The following is a 22,556-nucleotide window of genomic DNA, read 5'->3' as shown; positions in this document are numbered from 1 at the left end:
TTTCTAATTACTTGCATTTAGCTGCAAACTACTGATGAACAGCAGCTGCATATATAGTTAGCTTTTCATGCCCAAAGATGTTAAAAACAGAAACGGTCTATAATCAGCATATCCTAAATTGTTTCTTTTTTTGTGGCCAATTCCATTTGGGAACAATTTGGAAAAGAAAAAACCTGATCAACTCTAAATAAGATGCTAAGCTCTTACTGTAAATCTTTCACACTAAAAAGGCACTATTACGACTAAAAATCCAACAATCCAAAAGCCTTCTGAGTTTCTGTACATATGCAGTTTTCAAATACGTTTTTCAAAATAAGTAGAATAAGTAGAATCATACTCACTAGTGAAATACTGAAGACAGCAAAGTAAAGAAAGGGTAAAAGCCTTGTTATAGCTCACATTCCTATGGTGGAATTTTGTTTCCCCCACAGGGAGATCAGCAAAAAGAAGTGAGGAGATAAAAACCAGAACTACAAATGATGCCAGCCAGTTCTTGCGTTAGTCTTAGATCCAAGACCGTGCTACCCTAAAACTTTCTTTCAGAAGAGAAGAAAGAAACACAAAACTCCAGGAAACCAAGGAAAAGATCAAAGTACGAGATAAAGAAGGAAAAGAAATAGAAAATACTACAATATGGTGTTAGCAATCAATATTACGAATTCAGAAATGGGTGAGACAATTAGGTGGCCCTATTTTGCACATATGCTACTACGTTAAAGAATTTGTTCATATTCCTAGCTGAAATGTAGACATTAAGAGCACAAAAACACTTTCATATCCATTCTCTCTTTTTAGGACATACAAGTTTCCAGATTAATTTGGACATCTATGAACATCATCTTTTCCTAATAGGGAAATTTTATATCATAAGACAAACTATCATTCAACTAGTTGCTCCATCTATCAAGTTACTTATGATTTTCGAAAAAGATAGCAAAAATAAGAGAACTATATCTCAGCTTAGAAAAAAATTATTTTCCTGAAAAATTATGTAAAATGAAAAGTTGACTTTCTAAAACATAATAGTAAAACCTGCAATTTACTTTTCAAATCATTCTGGAAGTTTACAATAATATTTACTAAATCAAATAATCATATACTCCGTTTTTATAAATTAGATTTTCTCACATTAGGTTAGCCTACATCTTGCTACATAGTGATACATGGCAGTTTTCTGCTTTAAAAATTTTACAGGATGTAATCAACAGTATTATATTTTTTTAAATTAATGAAAAATTTGGAAGAAGCTACTTATTTCAAGTTCGAGATCTATTTATTTAGAAAGGCCAGCATGCCTAAATGGAAAAAGTATGTAATCATAATTACTATGAGATACATGTAACCACACAGAATACAAAGTTTATCTACATCAAACTTACCTTGGTATAACACATAAAATAATCAGATAATTAAACCAAACACTATGAAAGAATAAGTGGCTGATTTAAAAAAACAAACAAAAAACCAACAAAAAGCTGAATGCAGCGCAAGTAGAGCATTCATACTCTTCTGACAAGTTCACAAGCAGCCTTTATTTTGACACACGAGCCACACAATTGCACATGGGGATGCCGCTGCTGTAGTTAATACAGTATTTACAAGTTTAATAAAAGCTAAAGAGTTACATACAGGAGGGCTAAGGAAGCAAATGGTGTTATGTCCACACTCCAAAGAATTTCTTAAATTTGGTTTTTGGCTAAAGCAAAAGCTCAAAGAACAAAGGGTTTTGCAAAGCAGATTCAGCAGACGGGAGCCAGAAACAGTGGAAACTTTGGCGCATGCTTGGATCAGGTGACAGTACAGACTGAAAACTATGGCAGCTCACTGAAATGGTTACAGAAAGTAATGGCCCTAGATTCTAGGTGAAAGCAAGGCAAGCATACAGTAGGGAGCACTTCATCACAAACTAGGAATTGGATTAAAATAATTACCTACAACTGTGAGCAAGAAGTCAAAGGATGAATTTTTTGGCTATTAAATTTAGGGGTTAATTAAGATACAATTAAGAAAAATCAATTTATTTAATATTACAGAAAAATTAAACTTCTCTTCAAAGCCTATCTTATATTTAATGCCAGAGATGAGCCACAGAATATTCAAGTAGCAATCATGATTCAGTCTAACTTACTAGTACTGAAAATTCAGAAACAAAAATCAGAGTATTTAATCCCTACTAATGGAAATCTTAAAAACTGCTAATTATACTTCTTATAGGAAATACATTAGTGAATCTGAACTGTTTTATTCACCCTACAAAAGTAAAAACTGAGGATTTACCATACTTCTGTAAAAGGCAAAACAAAGAACCTGGCTTAAAAATTTACTGGCAACTATACACACCTTATATGAAACTGGATACAATTTGGTCACTTGAAGGATATACAGCTGAGATGTGAGGGTTGCAAATTAACGTTTCAGAGATGTGAAGAAAAAATATCTTCACTTAAAATACCATGCTCCTTCCAAGAATCTATAGAATTATTGATAATCGTAAAAAGATTATCATTTTAGGAGATATGAAAAGTTACTTATTATATAAATTATATTTCATACTATTTTGTATTTTTCTTCTAAGGGTCAGAACTATACATAGATAATTATCACAGATCTTTTACTATATTCTTTTAATTGCAAGCAAGAATTGAGTTCTAGATCAATGCCTCACTGATGCCTCTTACGAGGGTAATGTCCTCACACTTATGTTGACACCACAGTTAATTTGTTTTTCTATTACTTGTCTAGAGCATGGCCATAGCTTGATATCTTGCCATCTTTTTAGTATTTAATCTTGTTTCTAAAGTACAGGTGACACTGGTAAAGATTCCTAAAATGACAGTAATAGTTTACCCCTCAAAAAGTAAAGAAGTGAACAACCCAACACAATATGCCTTTATAAAAGTCAATTCCTTCGAGATTTTAGGCAATTACACATTTGCAACTAAGAAATGCTGACTACATGAAGAGTTAAATGTAGTTCTATTTTCATATAGGTCTAGAAGAGAATAATTCTGTCCCTGGAAACCTTTTAATCAAGTTGAAAGAAAATAAAAAAGGAAATGGGCAGTTATTCAATCTAATTTTTAAATAAACAAGATAAAGTGTTAGATAGGATTTTCAGAAAAAGGACAATGTATCTTGTTAATGGACAGCACAAAAAGCTACCTTCTCAAATGTCTGAAAGTAATAGTCCAACGCAAAACCACCTTTTGAAGAAGATAAATTTCCACTAATAGAACAGAAATTAGAGAGTCCAGGTTCAAGGAAGTATAGAACCTCAAACTGGTTGGGGATTCAGTACAGACTAAAAAGAAGAATCTCATTATAGAAGAAGTAATGTGCAAACTGAGAGTGAACTTCAAGATGTGGTAATTTGGAATATTAGGATGGTGGCTCAGATACAATCCATGTTGGACCAAGCTGCAGTCATTACTATTTGTTTAAAAAAAAAAAGTCAAATATGTAATTTACTCCTTGACTGTGACATTTCATTCTTTATATATATAATGTAACTGGTGACCAGTTACATTATTTTATACAGAGAATGATACATTACATTTACATGTTACATTATAATAATGTAATGGAATATCCAGTTACATTTTACATATTTCATATATATGAAGAGTGAAACTTCCCACTTAAGGAGATTACCCATCTGACTTTTTTTTTTACAGATAGTAGAAAAGTAATGAATATCCAGTTACATTATATATAGAAAGAAAATTAAATATTACATTTATGTCACATTATAAAGGAAAGCTCACAAGTCATGCATGCTATATTTATGCCTTCTTGAACTCTATGTATCTACTTTCTGAAAACCTTATTAAAATACTGAAAACCAAATGCTGCTTAACTACTTTAGGCTTACTTTGCACATCTGCTCATGAATGTCCCTCAGATGTAGAAAAATAATGATTGCTGAGATCATCAGTAGAATTCAAATTCCAAGAAAGTCTATCTCCATTTAACTCTCTCTCTCTCTCTCTCACACACACACAGCAAAGTAGTGTAAGAAACAGACTAGACTAGTATGTAAACAGGAGGTCTGCCTGGGTGAACCCTGGTTATTTCCAATCCCAGAATTGTGCTTAAGACATGTAGGCACTTGACAAACATCTATTGGAGAAAAATTTGAATGATCAGAGTGATAAGTATATTCTATATAAATATTTCCTTATATAAGTATTTCCTCAGCTGACTCATATTCTGTTACATATTTTTAAAGTAGTAACTACATTTTTAGATGTTAACTATTAATTTTGCCTCCAAAATAAAGTCAAATTTCTAACTATATTTCTGAAAACAAAAAAGAGAAAAAGAGTAACATTTTCTAAATTTAAACCACTAAATCTATCATTAGCTTAAGTTCATTCATTGTAAGATTGAGAAAATTTCCAGTCTAATAAGTCTTAAAACCTACGATCTGTCTAAAACAGTAAAAAAAGAAAAAATATTTTTAGAATATTCTCAAAAACAAAAGAAAGGCTATTCAAACATCTTGCTTTACTAACTCAGGGCTTAAAAACACTTAAAAATATTGTCTAAGTTCATAAGCTACTTCAAACTTGTATTTTTCAAATGACATTATACACGTATTTTAATTTCCTCTTGTCACTTCTAAAAAAGTTATCTAAATTGACATGCATCCTACACAGGAAAGAATAACAAATTTTCCTCAACTCACTGAGACTGTTATAAGTAAGAAACTATGTGTGACCTATTCAGAAATACTTCTAGTGGTAAACTCAGAAGAAAAATAGATTACAGCCATTTGAGAAGCAATGAGCTAGGGCTATCAGGATTTACTCTTAAAATATTATTTACAACTGAACTTTCAAACAGACTTGAGTTTCTAAAAGATAGGAATCATTTGTCCCCTGGGATGTTAAGACTTGCAGACATGTGGGACAATCATTACCCTTCTCTCTCTCTCAGCTGACAATTGCACAGAGCCTGTTTCACTCACCACATTCTCCTTTAATTACCAAGTCCTGCAGGCTTCCCATTCTAAACAGTTTGTAAACTTGTGGTTAAGAGTTTAAGCCCTGAAGCCAAAATTGCAAGGTTCAACCTGGGGCTCAGTCACTCCCTATTTGACCTCGGACAAATGGCTATGTTTCATACTGCTCACGTCCAAAATGAGAACACGTATGTGAGCACTGTGCTTGAGGACTAAATGAGCTACTACCATAAAATCTTAGAATAGTACGTAGTAAGTGCACCACAAAACTTTAGCTCTCCTGTCACCATCAGATCCCAGGTCACAATCTGGCTAGGACTCCTGCGCTGCACTAACTGGGATCTCTCTAGTCTTGCTGCTTTTAAATTCATTCTGAACCAGCAGGCAGCAATTTAATGCAAATCTGACTACTCCGTCTTCTGAGAATCTCCTCCCTGGCATGTCACACACAAGATCTTTAAATGTTACATTCTCCTTCCAGTAGCAAGGTTCATTTTATCTTTCTCAGTGTATTAACAGGCCAAAGAAAAAGAAACAAGGTAATAAAAGGTAAGAGTTTTGAATAAATTTTCAAATACTGAGTTCCTTTCTTCCTGCTCTATAAAAATACACAAACTAACAGGACAAAGCAGAAGAAAAGGGGGTGGGGAAAAAAGGTAAACTAAGACATTTTGTATTAATAGCAAACAAAAAGTATGAACTAGCTATGTAATAAACTTCATTGAATGAGTAATGGCTACGATATTGTTTTGCAAATGCTTGAAGTTTCAGAACTAAACTCAAAGAATATATTAACATGGTTCCAAATGCACTGTCTGAAATATAAATCTAAGTGAATCTTCATATACTATCCAAAACTGAGCTCAAGATTACTACCTCTATAAGGTACCCTGCCACACAGAGTTAATCGTAACTTTCTCTTTAACTCTGAATCTACTATCACACCATACTACACAGTAAGCCGTTTACATATTCGTCTATCCTCCCAGAATATAAAAATAGGGGGACAGGCACCTTTGCACATCTCTTATCTAACAAATTGCATAGTACAAAATAAATTCTAATAACTGCCCACATGGTTTACTGTTTTGCATGAAACACTATTGTGTGATATAAAATGTTTTCCTATACTGTTCCACATTTTAATGTTTCTGAAATAAAAATGTCGAATAATTAGTACATTTGACTACCACGTGTTCCTCTTTTTTCTTAGAAGACTTTTATGAAGTCAATGATATGTCATATTATAGCTGGTATCAGAGACCAGGAAATATAGTATTGATAAATAATTTCTAGCATTAATAGAAACTGTATCAACAACTACTTTTCTACAATTTTTGATTTTCTGTGGTAATTCAGGACAGGAGTGGCTAAATATTGCCTAATTACACAGAAAAATATATAAAGGATTTGAATACATTTACCAAATATATAACTTTTTTTGCAGAACTATCAAGCTATTTTTCTGAAACTAGTATCAGAAAAACCCTGGTTTCTAAGTATGTACCAATTCTTATCAGAAAGACTCTAAATACCCCCAATCAAAAACATAAAACTATAAGCATATTAAACTGAAAGCATCACTTTTTATGTTATTTTAATATGCTGTAACATATCCATCTTTTCTTTCTTACACTTCCTACTGGATTTTATTTTAAATGATGGCAAGATATACTGCTTCCTCAACCATGTTCCTCCTCACCAAATTCTGTTTACAGGGAACAAAGTCTTTACTGTGTCTTTAAAAACTTTTGCCTTTTCCACATTTCAAAACAGTTCTATCATCTATTATATCTCTCATCTTAAACATCGTTGCCCTCACAAACTTTCAGCTCCTTAAATTATTAATGATGATGCCTCAATGTTCTATTCTTATGTAACTAGCCTTTTCTCTGCCCACCACCATAATCTGCCCATGTTTTTCTAAAATATATTCTTATTAAATGAATCCAGCAGGACATTTTTAATTTCTCATTAAAGAAACCAATATAAAGCATGACATTACAAGAGATTACTTTAACTCTAACCAATGTGATACATGCTGGCAAAAACTTAGATAGGAAATAGAGGTAATTTCCTCAAAGATTTACCAACTGACGTCAGTCCAAATCTGCAAAGGTTGGACCAGATCAGCTTGTTTACTAGACTGACTTTAGGTTAAATCCACATGATGAACATGAGTTACTTCAGAGTCAAACATGCACTACTTACATCAGAACTTACTCCTGGACTCCTAAAAACAAAAGAAGTTTATAATACTGAAAAGACTATGGAATATTATCTCAAATGTTGAGCCTCTTGGTGCTTCTGCTTTTGTTTTTCTGTAAATAGATGTACTTTCTGACACAACTAAAAAAGTTCTTTAGGAAAATGCCAGTTTCTGAGACTGAATCAAAATAGCTCTATTATTTAATTCTAAAATAGAGTTAATATAAATATCTACATTTTTATGTTAAGAGAACATGCTTTTAATCAAAAAGAAAAATTGTTTTGACTCTAAACCACATCATCAGCTGTAAAGCTATCTTAAGTTTCTTTAAAAGCTACAAACTATATTCATATGTAAAATTACTTAAAAAGAAAAAATATATTCTATTTGGAAAGGGAGAGAGGAAAGCTTATGAAAGCTGTTAATCCCCCCAAAATCTGCTCCTACTTACCAAATTTTAGAACACTTCTAGAATTATAAATAAAAATACAGCAAAACCACCACAATATTGTAAAGGAATTAGCCTCCAATTAAAATAAATTTTAAAAAATTAAAAATACAGTTATACTTTTATAATATTTATAGAACACTAAATATATTCAAATCTAAATTGAAGTTTAAATAATTACTATTCCCTTAATGATAAAGCTAATCTAGTATCATTCACCTGGTATGAAAAAAACTGTACAAAAATGTAATAAATTTAAAATTATCACTCTGAAAGTTCATCACCTAACAGAAGTCATTCATAATTCATGGTATTTCTATGGTTTTGATTAATTCATTTTAGTAAAAACATTTTTATGTTTGTATTTCCAAGGAAATTACAAAAGTTATCACATATGTATTCCAAAATGTATCTGTATTAACTGAATTGACATTAAGCCTATTTAATTGAGAACATTTCTAAAAACTTCACTGAGCTGCCATAATTTTTGTCAGCATATGTAGTACTGAATGACCATTAAAATACCTGAATTGAAACTATTCCAGTCTAGCAGTTTGTAAGATCTTGTGTTACCCATAATTCCGACAAAGGCTGAGTTCAAAACAGCAAATTAGTAGATCAGTTTTAGGTGCAGAATAGTAGGAAAAAAAAACAAAAAATACTACAAATAAGAACACAATTGACAACACCACTTGACAGGAACTAGAAAGACACAGACAGCAGAGTTAATAAGAAGTAGAAATAGAGAAGAAGGAACATGCTATAGTAATCTAACATTAACTGAAGTCTAATTATTATTTCAGACAATTACCTTTTAAAACCATCCCATTCTCTCCCTTATTGTATGACCTGTTTGTTTAATATTGAAGAAGAGGAAGTTCTAAAGAAGTAACTCCAAAATAATAATCAATAGTTAGCAGGTGGTAGTCGTTTTAAAATAAGGCTTTTCCTTTTATACTTAGTGTGAAATGAAAATTTCCCATATTCACTAGTCAAAAAATAGCCGCAAGATTCATCTGAGAGTGCAAATATAGGTCTTTTAACATTAGCGCGTGTTATCTCATCTGTCATAATTTTCTTTCAGCAGAGTAACTCAGAATCATAAAATTAATAAATCTTTATTATGGTAGATGCTAACTGAGTTTTGTTCTGACATTTAGCTTCTGTAAACAAATTAAAATTTTTTCACACATAATTATTTACGGGGCCTGAAGATTAACAAAATGTTAAACAAATGTTCCTTTTTCAGGCACAATACATATATAAAAAACAATCCAAATAATGTGATAATTGTATCAAAATAATATAATATTAGGGCCATTAGAATATGATCTGTATTTAACTGAAAATAAAAACAAAACTGAAATACAATATTTATAACATTACAAGTATTTATATGTATTATATATGCCCATAATCTTCTGGAAAATAAACCATCAGTAACTGAGAATTTCTCCACGTAAACTGAAAAAATATTCTGATAGGGAAGGAGAGGAAGAAAATGGATGTGCTATAGTTACAATATACAAATCATATTTTATAAGAAGGAAGAACTTGTTTTTTCTTCCCTGGGCCTGGAATTTTATATTTCTTACACAACTAAAAATAAACTGGCAAGTATAGAAAACGCTCAAAAGCAGGTTTTTGGGTTTTTTTTTTAAGTAATGCAATTTAAAATTTGGCTCTCTACTTAAATTTGGTTTAAATAACCTTTGTTTCTTCTCCTAGATTCTACAGCTTACTCAGAGTACATGGAAGCAATGATGAAGTCTAAATGCTTCCATCACGAACAACTGAATATATTCCTATAACCATTTTTGGAGCTATTTGGAGTTGGTGGATGCCAGCTATCAAAATACTTGAGTCAAGGGTACACAGAAACTCAGCTAACTGGCCTTGGGTCACCCAGTTAGTGTCAGGTATCTTAACTCAGTATTTCCTTGCACTTCTCAAATAATTCAAGCTCCTAAATGCACAGATATGAAACTTGGCATAGTTTTCAAGATCTCAATCCATTAAAACTGGCATCAGTCTAAATTTGCCTTTAATTGCTGCTGCTGCTGCTGCTGCTGCTAAGTCGCTTCAGTCGTGTCCGACTCTGTGCGACCCCATAGACGGCAGCCCACCAGGCTCCCCCATCCCCGGGATTCTCAAGGTAAGAACACTGGAGTGGGTTGCCATTTCCTTCTCCAATGCATGAAAGCGAAAAGTGAAAGTGAAGTCGCTCAGTTGTGTCCAACCCTTAGCGACCCCATGGACTGCAGCCTTCCAGGCTCCTCTGTCCATGGGATTTTCCAGGCAAGAGTACTGGAGTGGGGTGCCATTGCCTTCTCCATTTAATTACTACAGAATGCATAAAATACTGCATGAAGAAAAGATTTTAAATTGACCCCAAAAATGAGATACAGGGGAAAAAAATAATAAACCAGAGAAGAAAAAGAGAAGACTGGCACTTAAAATATGTATTTGCCCAACGTTAGGAGTTTAACTAATCCCAAATAGTATTGCTTTTCTGCAATTCCATTCAGGGTCTAGAAAAATTCCATTCTGTTTTAATTCAAATGACATCAAACTATGGGGCCCAGATTAAATTTTTTAAAAATCTAAAAGAACGGTAATGCTTTGTATCCTCAAAATCACTACTTGAGTTTTGCATACAGTAATTTCAAAGCATTTTTCTTTTTTCATAGCTGTCAGTACAAGGCCCCGAAGAGGTTACTGGAAGTGACCATTTCAATTTTCAAAAACACATTCGCATACATGCCAGGTAAGAATACTAACATAACTTCAAGTTTAAGGTATGTCATCAAAATAATAAGTGACCTGAGCAAGTTACTGGGCATCCAGTCAATGAGAGATGCAAGAACAAGTTCCACAGGGAAAGTTCCTACTATACTTCTCATGCTTATTTTAGATTTAGAAAAATCAGCAAAGCATTTCTAATCCAAGGGTCTGAAATTACCGGGACTTGCATGCTTTTTTTCTCTTTTATAATCAAGGTTCATGTCTTAAAGAAGTGAGTTGCCATTTTCTCCTGTTTGCTTAAATGGAATAAATAGCTACTGAAAGAAACCAAGGACCCAGAGACAATAATTATTTTTTTAAAACTTTTAGGTTCTCTACACAATTTATACATTTCAAACTAAGACTTCTTTTATGAATAAGAAAATTACTCAAACAACCCATAAAGAATTATTCCAGTGAAAAGAACTAACCTAACCTCTTAAGCTAATGGCCACAATGATCAAATTGTAAATTTCGTTATCTGCCTGAGTCAAAGAAAACAGCTGACTCAAAAGTGATTTAAGGATTGCCTCAGAGTGATATACCTTGGCCAAAAATGAATCAAGATTTGCTTTGTATTAAAAAAAGTAACTGAAATATACACTTCTACTTAGTTTATTTTTAGTTAAGATTGCTGCAAATATTTATAAGCAATGTGTGCTAGTTTATACTTTTTTCGTCATTTTTCTTTTTGGATAAATTCAGCTTAAAAAACTATCAAAATCAGTGTTAATAATAATCACAGTGTAAGTAAATGAAACACAGAAAACAAATGTTTAGAGAACATACCAGGATTGTGGATACGATCCAAAAGCTTCACAGAGCGTGCACTAACAACACCCCCAACATGCACAAGGAATCCAGGAGGAAATGCCGTCAGGGTGAAAAATGGAAATTCCTAGTAGAAAGAATGGGGGAAAAATATGCCTGACCATGTGTGAAGTACAAATGCATGCCTGTTAAAAAGCCTGTCATAAAGAAATGAATTCTACCCCTTAACAAAAGGCTACCAATTATACATTACAGATGCTTTGTAATGAAAAGCTTCCTTGGATGTTGAGTTCCCAATCCATTTTCCCATATGTATTATGTTATAGAGAATCCGAACACCTTTTTTATCACTTCTAAACGAGAAAAAAAAAAAAATTCTCAGAGTTTCAATTTGAGATATTTGAACACACTCTTCCTTCCTCTCAATCGCCTATTGCGATCCAACTTAGCAATGAGATGGGGAATCTGCCAGAACCACAATCCACGTCTACTTCTCGACGGGGCAGAGTCTCCCTCAGACACCTACCCTGTTCCAGGCTACTGGCAGACTCTGAAGTTCTGGGGCAGGAGGTCTAAAACAAGGTGGGGCTGAGGGAGGAGGAGGGAGAGGATGAGCAGAGCAGGTTAACCCTACATTGAAAGGTGAAGAGAAGAGCCAATGTCAAGTTCAGGTAGGCAGAGAATTATTGTGTGGGCTTATTTCCTCTATCAACAAGGGGGCAGCAGGAAAAAAAATCTAAATATATAAATGCAAATTAAGAAGGGAGAGGTATGTAGATGACAGCAAGGGAGGCAATCAAATTCTACAAGTTCTTCCAAGATTTATTCTCCTCTCTCTCTCTCTCGGACATCAAATTTGTCAACTTAGAAAAGTTCGACTCTTTGCCAGGCTCCTCTGTCCATGGCATTTTCCAGGCAATAGCACTGGAGTGGATTGCCATTTCCTTCTCCAGGGAACTTCCCGATCCAGGGATCGAACCCAGGTCTCCCACATTGTAGACAGACGCTTAACCGTCTGAGCCACCAGGGAAGTCTAGAAATGAAGAGATGCAGGCAACAGAGAAATGGTAAAGCAGAGAAAGAAAATTTACTGAAACAGCAGCCAAAGGAAAGGAGAGTTTCTGAGGCCGCTCATATGATAAAAACTGGATGCAAGAAAGGAAAACAATATCCGACCTGTCTGGCGGCCAAGATTAACGTAGCTCACTTAACCACAAGTCACTTAGCAGTAGCCTCAGCTATTCAGAACATAACTGAGAACTGGAAATTAAGCAAAACAGAGTTCTCAACAATCAAATGAACTGTTAAAGTTGCAAGGACTAAACTTCATGTATTTCATTCCTAAGAGATCCCCATAGACTATATTCATACAATGATATACGGTAATTACAAGTGTATAACATTACAATTATATTCTAAAATCTACTGGTATCTTTTTTTTCTGGACCATAGCAGATTAAATGCAGCAAATAAAAGTTGGGAGATAAAGAGATACAGAATACTACAAGAAGCAGGCACATTAACCACAGCAAGACTACTGACTGGCTGTTTAAAGCATGGGGATATGAACTGACCATAATTCACACAGCAAAGCAACTTGGAGTCATTTAGCACACAGGCAAACAGTCCTGCACACCCCAATAACCCATGAGGTATAGTATTAAAATATATATACATGTGTGAGTGTGTGCACACACACACTCATATTCAGAAATAAATTCATTAAAATTTAAAAGTAATCTTTAACAAAGGCAAGAAAAACCTATGCTATGTAAAAAGGGAGTAAAAAAACAGTGGAAGTGGACAGGTCTGACCCAGTTGATAGGTAGAGGCCCCCTTATTTCCACCTAAATTTTTTACATATAAATTTTAAATGAGAAATGTACAGATAAGGTCATACTATTGGAAACATGAGTCTTTTGTTCAGTCTCTGAGTTGTGTCCTTAAGATCCTTAAGATTTGTTTTTAATTTAAAAATTTTTAAATTTCCTCAAACTACTGTGGTAAAGCCCAAAAAGCATGTTACACTTTATCTTTATATTTAACATTTTAAATATTTTGGATAACAGTGAAAATGCAAATTTTGGAAGCTAAATGGAACGTAGTACTTCCACCTAAACTTGAGAAATAAGTAAATTCCATGCTGGAAATATGCATATAAGATTTTAGATAAGATAGAAAAAGAAAATGAACCTAAATGATTTTTCTATTTGGGAGTCTCTGACCCTTCTCCCCAAACTTCAGAATATGGAAGAACAGGATGGGGAGACAGGATCTGGAGACAGCTCACTCCAGAGCTGGTCAGAGCAGAAGTAGTAGGGACCAGCTGACCTCAGAGGTGGACGATGCCCTGCCAACTTAGACTCTGTCCTAACTGTCCCCAGTTCATCCAGGCAGCACACTCCCCCAGTTTAACACAAAACTTAACCTTGGAGGGACTTCCCTGAAAGTTCAGTGCTTAGGACTCGCACTTTCACTGCAGGGGGCATGAGTTCCACCCACGGTTAGGGCTAGGATCCCGCATGCCACAGGGCGTGGCCAAAAACAAACCAACAAACTTAACCTAGAATTAAAATGGCATTGTTATTCAACCCAAACTATGATTGGCAAACAACACTTTCAGAAGAGCTTACCGCCAGTATCTCAACTGAAGGTTAAATAGCTGTCCTCCCACCAGCATCACCAGTAACTATTATGGAGCACTTCCAATGTGCCAGTCCTGTACACAGTACCTCAAAACTAGGCTTCACAGATGTTACCATACCCTGAGATGGATGTCCTATCAAATCCAGGGTTCAGGTGAAACACTGAAATGAGGAGGCCTACACTCTCTGAGCCACAAACTTTGTCACCTGGCTTCTTACCATTGCTGGTTAAATCACTGAGTAAAAGAATTGATTTTAATCTCTAGTCTATTACTACACCTGATGAATCCATAGGCTCTCCTCCACTGAAAAGGACAGCTTCGTTAAGATCCGCCCAAGCACACCCTGCCTTCAGTGTCCAGATGGGAATGCCAGGGACCACATTTTCTCTGGAAAGCCCTTATTTTGCCCTGTGGAGCCTAGATAAGACTTCATACATTGATGCTTTGACATAAGCCAAGTGCATGCAGCATAAATCATTTAATAGCATGTGCTCAGAGGCAGGCTACCTGAAAATTCTGAGAACAAATGGAATTTTTTTTAAAGATTTAAATAGGATTTTTCTCAAAAGATATTTAATCAATTTCATTTTTTGAAATCAGAGATTTTTTTATTATCCCAAGACACCACAGAAAACTTTCTAGATACAAAAGTCCCCACTAGGTTCCTACAATGATTTATCATATAATTTTATCCCTACTTCAAAAAATATCATAATTTATCAAAAGAATCCATTTTAAATCTAAGTTTTCCAAAGTGGGTTCCTAACAGGCATTTTAAATGGAAGGACTTCATGGTAAAATACATTTGGGAAATACTAAACTAAACTAAGTCAATTAGGATTCTTTATTGAAGAAAAATACACATTCCAGAATCTAAAAAGTAACTTCATTTTTCTGGCAAGTTAAAAAAGAATCATATTGGAAAAATAAATCTATTTGCTTCACAGCAAATACTTCACAGGCAGAACCTTAATCTAAACTTTTACCTCCCAATAATCTGATACCAATTACCACGATCTTGTCAATTCATTTTTTAATGCTTTTGTGAGGAAGAAAAAAGCACTTTTATTTTTGATAACTGCTACTTGAGTAACTCAAAATAAAAGACGATGGACAAATAAAGTTCCTCTTTTCCACAAGAAACAAAAGGCCATATAATATATTAAGGGTAGCAAGGGGCAGAAGTGAATATTTTAAAAATGAATATATAAAATGATAAATAGATCATATGTTCAACTTGATCTAGTGTTCAACTTGGCAGAGTTAAAGCATAAGTGACCACATATAGGAAGAATTCTACATTATTTCTGCACAAATTTTCCCATACTGATGGCAGCCACAGGTAAATGGGGAAGCCAAGCATGACAATGCTTTTTCTACCCATTATGTACACAGGGTAGAGAGGGAGGCTCACACATACAACTCACTGCCACTGCAAGGTTTGATAATGTAAATATATTGCCAACTAAGGTTTACAGAGTGGTAAACGAAAACTATAGACCTCCACATCTCTGCTGCTAATGCCTCGAGGATTATCTAGTAATGTATGTCTAATGTGTTAAAGCGCCCAAAAGTTTAAGAATGTTTGAAAGCATATTTGAAAACATAAATTTTATCCAAACTAAATCCAAAACCTTTTCAATGATTAGTATTTCTTTTGTCTTTTAAAACTAGGTGCTTTTTAAAGCTCTTAGTACAGACAGGAGAGTCACGGACTCAACACACAGGCAAAGTCTCATTATATCAAACGTCAAGGCAAGTCAAGTTTCTCTGTTCATGTGAATTCTAGAATGGTAATTAGATTACAGAAAATATTCCTAGCGTAAGGGACTCCAGAAAATGTAAAACTGGGAGGGGGTAGGCAATAAGAGTTCTCTGGCCTAAAAACTGTAAGTGACACACACACTTTAACTCTGATCCTCTTCCCCACGCTGTTAGTCTTTCTTTATATTTGGTTTCAATGTATAGTTTGAATGTTTAGGTGAGCTACTTGATGGCAGCCGTTGGCACGATATGCCTGCCGATGTAAGAGTAGTAGCTCAAAGGCAAAGAACCAGGTACCACCCAAGTCCTACCAAAGTCCCAAGTTTAGTTCAGCTCTGTTCTCTCCAGACTTTCATAACAGGCAAACTGCACGCATAGATACTTTCAGCACAAGGAAAGAAAGTCTAAAAAAATTACTTGTTGTATTGTTTATAATAATAGCATCTGAAAAACACTCTTGTCGAAAGCCAACTTCTAGCAAATAAATACCTTTGTTTTATAAAATGCATCCTTTTACAGGCATTTGATATGTTTCATCTTTTTTTTTTACTGTAGTATAAAACGGAACATGTAAAAGAAAATTCTGTAAATGCTTGTAACTTCCAAATCAGACATAATGAAAGCTATGGAACTGTGCCTTAAAATAACTGACATGACATATAAAACCATGCACTGTATTAGTTAGGGGGGGAAAAAATGAGTCTCATAGTGCCATTAAATTAAAACAAAAAACAAACAATTTTGCATTATAAAAAGAAAAAAAGCTGGCAACATTTGTTAAATGCTTAAATAAAACTTAAATGACCAAGATTAAAACTAGAAAAGCTACCAATACATGAAATAGGCTCTCACACATGTTCAGAAACATACCCGCCTTCTACAGAACCTATGAGGCGATCCTCCCTTAGCAATGAAGTTTATACAAAAAAATAAAGAGAGAAAATCATCCAAACACTTTAGCTCTTCATACAGCATATTTAATTAAATAAATTTACAGTACTTAATACAGATGTATTCACATACTGAACAATCATATTATCTATGTTAATCTGTAAAAATATGGAATCTGCATTTCTTAATCCCAAAGAGACTGGCCACTGATAAAATTCATCTCAGCAAATCTATATTAATATACTAAAGAATTATTTTTAATACAACACTAATAAACTTTTTTCTAGAAAATTATCCACTATTTCCTTTTATATATTAAACTCTAATGTAAAATTAGAAATGATTTCATTATTCAGTGGATATTTCCAAACAGACTATTTCTAATATAACTTTGGGAGATAAGACCAAAATAGTTATAGAATTATTCCAAATTAAAAGTAATCATTTATAAGCAAATTATTATGATACCTTTTGGACTGAAATTATAATATTAATCAAAACTAGTATATGGAAACAAGTAAGTACATAGAAGCATGAGAATAAAATCATATTAACAGTGTAAGAAGAAAGAATATTGAGTGAACCTTACCCTCTGTTCCAATGCTGATTGAGTCTGTTGTCTTAAAAGAGCTTTAAAGGGCCCCCCTTCTTTTCCAGCACTACCACTTCCCATTCCTACAGAACATCAGTATGTAAATAACGACCAAAAACAACTAGAGACATAGAAAGTTTAATTGCATTTATCTTCATAAACATCATGAACAAAATCTGTTAAAAACAAAAATCTAAACATTTTAAGTATTTGTGATGGCAACTAAGCACATACTCTTTTTTATTCACAAGGTTTTCTTTAGAAGCAAGATGTCAAAATTCTGATTACAGTGAGTGTGGACTTAATTTATTCTAAAAATCATTTTTAAAATTACATTAAGGTGATAAACTTTTTTATGTAATATTCAATTTTCAAAGCTGAATCTTCTAATAAAAAAATCAATGTAATATCAATTATTTATACCCTGCTAACAAGTGAAAAGTACTAAAAGAAATAAGAGAAACATTAAATGTTTGTTTCAAACTAAATATATATATAGAGAAAGCACTAATTGAGCTTAAAATATTCCAAAATTCTCTAAGGAGTATGAATTTTAGGCAATTTTGAAATATAGTCACATCTATTTTCTGATAATTTTGCATTCATAAACATAATATTCATTACAAAATAGCACTAATATTCATATCATAACACTCATTTGCAAAAATTGGCATAAAGTTTTTAAAAACTAAAAATTGCAGACATAGAATAGACACATCACAAATGTACATGGTTATGGATGAAAGAATTACATTTCCCAAGCTCTTAGACGTATTTATTTTTAAGGCATAAGTTTAAATGTCTTTCCTTATTTTGTTCTTTTGATAGTACTAATAGACCAACTATGGTCAAAGAATTAAAGAAAGCAGGGGGCAGGTGAGAAGCCAGTGCTCTACAAACTAAAATTAATAATTTAGTCCCACCTTTTAAATCTGAAGATACATGCAAGCATATTTACTACAATGACTTAAGAAAGGAACTAATTTACTTTTATATTTTTAGCTGTTCTTGGATAAGGAAACAAAGTTAGCATGTGTATAGTCCCATTTTGTTCTTTAAAAATTAAAAAGAAATGTATTTTTCTTGTAGTAACCTAAACATAATTTTTAGAGACCATACAATACTAAACACAGAAACAAAACTAAGATCTTCATATGAAGCATATTGAAAGCCATGAAATAAAATGTAATTTGGTAGAGATAAACGAAATATCAGAAAATAGAGCAGAATAACTTGAAAATTAATGCAATGGACAAGAAAAAAAATAGATAATGAAAGAATATCACTAAAATGAGACTTAAACTGATTCAAACAGAATAATTTACTAATGTAACCATATGGTTTAGCAACATGATGGCATAGGTCCAACGTGAATGGAGTTGGTGTGAAGGGAAAGAAAGTAAAAGCATCTAGAACAGAAATTCTAGTAATGAGAACCTAATAATTACTGGAAATATGCAGCTCTAAGCACTTAGACATACAATTTTTAATACATAAGATTATTTAGCAGAATATCCATAATTATCCATCAAGTAATCCTCAATCGTGTTCTCATGGTAATTTTACTGTCTGCCAATAAGAAAAATAAGAAATACATCCTGTGTCAAATACTCAATACTTCTGTATAGTATGAAATAATTAATTTTTTTCAAAAATGATTTCGAATAAAGGGATTAAAAAGCTGACATAATATGATCCTACCAGAAGCAGCCAGGAACAGCTCTTCACTGAAAGAAACACTTTTCCTCAGAACTGGGCTGACAAGGCTAGAAGGATGAGGGGGAAGGCTAGATTCCGAGAGGAGGAGACAGGACTTTTTAAGATGAAGGGACCCACAAGGGAGAGAGGGGGAGCTGGGACACAGGTAAATCCTAGGCCCCTGTGGGTAAGGTGCTGTGGAGGAAAGTAGCAGAGAAAAGATGCAGATTCAGAAGATGACCAGAAAATGCAGGATAAGGAAAGCAATGGTGAAGCAAAACGTAACAGTAAAATGAACTGTAAAATGCGTACACAAATTACAGTTAAGCATATGAAGTCATTAGCAAGATCATCTGTTCAACGTAATAGAAATAAAAGGCATAGTCTAAAACTTAACAAAACCTTTACAAACTCTGCACTCATTAAACATTTTTAAATCAATCAACAGGATTTTATGCCATTCTGATTACTTTTAGCTGACTCCTTAAAAACATTTAAATTACTTCCCATTTTTTTGCTTAAGACTGTTTAAGATCAAAATGTATCACATTTTTTAAAGCCAGAAATTTGTTGTCTCAAATACAAAAACCTTTTTAAAGAGGTAAGAGTATAGTTCTTCCAATGTTACTAGCTAAAACACATGACTTATGAGTATTTTAATTGAATTTAAAAAAAAAATCAAACACCTGCTACCACATTAAGCAGATAGCCATCATTAAGTTTAAATAAATACAATATTAACTACCTTCTGTCATGCTTCAGGATGTATGTTAATGCTTTTCTTTTTCCTCTAAAATTTTAAATACTCAAATCTGATCATAGCACTGTTTGCATTTACAAAGATCTGAGTACCTGAGAGTCAAAGGAATATGCTCTGAACCACAAAAAACACACATGGCAAAAAGCCTGATCAAAAAAAAGTAAAAATTAGCTTGAGTCAGATGTCACATCAGTATCTTAACACTAGCATTCTAAAATTCCACTTCTCCTAGTTGAATACTTGAAAAAAAAACATGAAAATAAAATCTGGTAAAATGTCAAAAAATAAAAATCTACAGAAATAAGTGTGAAATTTTTTTAAAACAAGACTCATCTGAAGGTGGATGAGAGCTTTATCTACAAACAGAAAAACAACTTTCTCAGTCTAAGTTCTATTAACTTTATTCTATTCTGTTTTTGTTTCCCAATGTACATATAATTATCAATCATGAGCAACCAATCTATCATGAAATACATGCTGACCTACAGCTCTAGAAATTTTAGAACATTCACAGTTTTGGCACTTTCAATCTCCATGAAAAATAGGAATACTTCCTAGTGGCTCAGACGATAAAGAATCTGCCTGCAATGCAGGAGACCTGGGTTCAATCCCTGGGTCAGGAAGACCCCCTGGAGAAGGGAATGGCAACCCACTCCAGTATTCTTGCCTGGAGAATCCCATGGACAGAGGAGCCTGGCGGGCTATAGCCCATGCAGTTGCAAAGAGGCAGACAGGACTGAGCAACTAACACTTTCACTTTCACTTTTTCAGAAGTATTAAGGACCCATGATTAGGACAAGCACCTAAAAACTGTTAATATCCTATGAAAATGCAACTGATGTAGTGAATAGTTACAGGCAAAACAAAATAATTTACTTAGAAGCAGCTTATATAGAAATACATGAGAACAATACTTTTTTTGTAAATGAATTTTTAAAAACCAAAAATTTGGAGCTAGAAAATACAAAAAAAGTTTCCATTGATAATACAATTGATTGCCTACTAGAAAGCTAAGGGAATAGAAGTCTGGTTTGGTTAATTTATTACTTGACAATCTTCACTAGATTTGGTTTTCCTGATCAATTAAAAAGAAACAGAAAGACAAAGGAAAATACTTTAAAAAATGTGTCTGTAGCATGGCAAAAAAAAGATAAGGAATACTGAAAAGTGGCTTGGAATACAAAAATGAACAAGCAGTGGACAAAGTCTCAAAAAATTAAGAAACTACTCATCAAATGTTATGCTACGTCCTTATTGTTTTGATATTATGAATCTCAAAGCCAGAATCTTATTCTTTACTTAAAAACAAAATTTAAAAAAACAAAACAAAAAAAAACACCCCCAATTCCCTACAATTTCAATGATTCTGTTTTTATGACACCAATATGGTTAAGATGCCACATTCCACAGCATCCATTACTATCAAATATCACATTTTTTTGTTTTTGTTCATAGTTATACATGTAAAAATAAAGTAATGCTTTTCAAAGAATTAGGTATTAATAATTATCTTCTTTACATTTTGTGACTACATTTATAAAAAATAATATTGTGTCTGGTGGTGGTGGTTTAGTCACTAAACTGTGTCCAACTCTTGTGACCCTATGGACCCTAGTCTGCCAGGTGCCTCCACCCATGGTATTTCTCAGGCAAGAATACTAGAGTCTGCTGTTATTTCCTTCTCTAGATATTATGACTACAGGCTTTTTAAAAACACCCTATCTTTACTTTGAAAGTAGCACTGGTTCTAGAATTAGATTTCTTCTCCTTATTTTCATAAAATCTTCTCCTTATTTTCATAAAATCAAAAATTTCAAATAAAAATTTCATAAAATTTTCTAAATTTCTTGTCTAACATAAAAATAGTTACTAAAGATTACAAATTAAAAATAACACATGAACTAGGCAAAACGTTTTCCTCAATCTGTCAAGGAAACTCCCAAACATGCTATTTGCAAAAACTGCAAACGATTAACTTTTAAATGTTTCATTTATCTTTTATTTTTCTTAAGAATATTAATTTGATGATTTAAATAAGCTAATTTTATTTTAAGGCATAAGAAACTAATTTGATTCATTAATCAATTTTTATCATAAAACATATTCACAAAACTGAGAGATCAGCAAAATACAAACAGGAGAGGGAAAAATTATAAATTTCATATACTGAGAAATATGCAAGAATAAGTAAAGCATAAATGCTATTTTCTAACCTAGAGAATACGACTAGCAAAACCATACATTTTAAATAAAAGCTAATAAATATATATACTCCAGTATAACAATATCAGCTGTTCTTAAGGTTTTTTTCATAATAAAATCTTAGAATTAAATTTCAAAATAGAAACAATGAATTCAAAACTGTTTATACTGCATGAGGAACTGGACTGCAAGCTACTAGTGTTACTTTCTATTCAAATGCTTTGAGATGTTATTCCTCTTAATTTGAGCATGAAATGAAAAATACCTACATGCAAAAATAAATCCTGGACTTCATATCTAAACTATAGTTAAATCAACAAAATGTCATGCTTTAAACAAAATAACTTCTGAACTATACAAAGTTTTCACATTTTAATTGTAATCACTGAAAATGATCAGTATTTCCATTAGCTTTTAACTTAAATGCCAAAAACAGGAAGAAAGGCTTGGATGGAAAGCTAATAAGGAACAAAAAACAAATTTGGAAAATAAAAGAACAAAAGAAAAGGTGAGTGGAAGTGCCTTACCAGTTTTGGGTGTCAAACTCAAATCTGTGTCAGAAGAAGAGGACTGTCGACTGTAGGACTTGGAAGGTGAAAAGGAATAAGTTTGGTTTTTCAGAGGGGTTGAGGGTCCTGATGAGTGAGTATTGGGATTGGGATCTTCATTGAAGGGAATCCTGCCAGAAGAAGGTGGAGAAATATTAAGCAATCATGTGCCAAAGGACCTGACAGAGGCAGCATGATCCAAACACCAGGGAAGGATTGGGGCAGGGCCAGTAGTCATTTCTTAAATGTGGAGCTGGGTCTGAGGCCAAAGGCATCCAA

The 22,556-nt window shown here is 33.2% G+C and overlaps 1 protein-coding gene across 16 annotated transcripts in view; it reads right to left on the bottom strand.

The window, feature by feature from the left end:
* The window catches only part of C2CD5 (C2 calcium dependent domain containing 5), a 91,802-nt gene that overhangs the window by 42,635 nt on the left and 26,611 nt on the right, over window positions 1-22,556 (bottom strand). For 6 of the 16 annotated variants that reach the window (XR_009494401.1, XM_059886433.1, XM_059886438.1 and 3 more), the window contains exons 8-11: window positions 22,257-22,408; window positions 17,067-17,152; window positions 11,194-11,302; window positions 8,146-8,211 (exon numbers count right to left, since the gene is read on the bottom strand). Coding sequence is in view for 15 of the 16 variants with exons in the window: in XM_059886433.1 (XP_059742416.1) it covers window positions 8,146-8,211; window positions 11,194-11,302; window positions 17,067-17,152; window positions 22,257-22,408 (413 nt within the window). In the remaining variant the exon portion in view is untranslated. Of the gene's footprint in view, window positions 1-8,145; window positions 8,212-11,193; window positions 11,303-17,066; window positions 17,153-18,770; window positions 18,963-22,256; window positions 22,409-22,556 lie in introns of all 16 variants that reach the window. The other 10 variants (XM_005206947.3, XM_005206948.3, XM_059886444.1 and 7 more) reach the window with 4 other exon arrangements.

This window comes from Bos taurus, chromosome 5, assembly GCF_002263795.3.
Source record: "Bos taurus isolate L1 Dominette 01449 registration number 42190680 breed Hereford chromosome 5, ARS-UCD2.0, whole genome shotgun sequence".
Taxonomy (NCBI): Eukaryota; Metazoa; Chordata; class Mammalia; order Artiodactyla; family Bovidae; genus Bos; species Bos taurus.
Note: the sequence above shows the minus strand (reverse complement) of the source record. Positions and strands in the feature narration are given on the sequence as shown.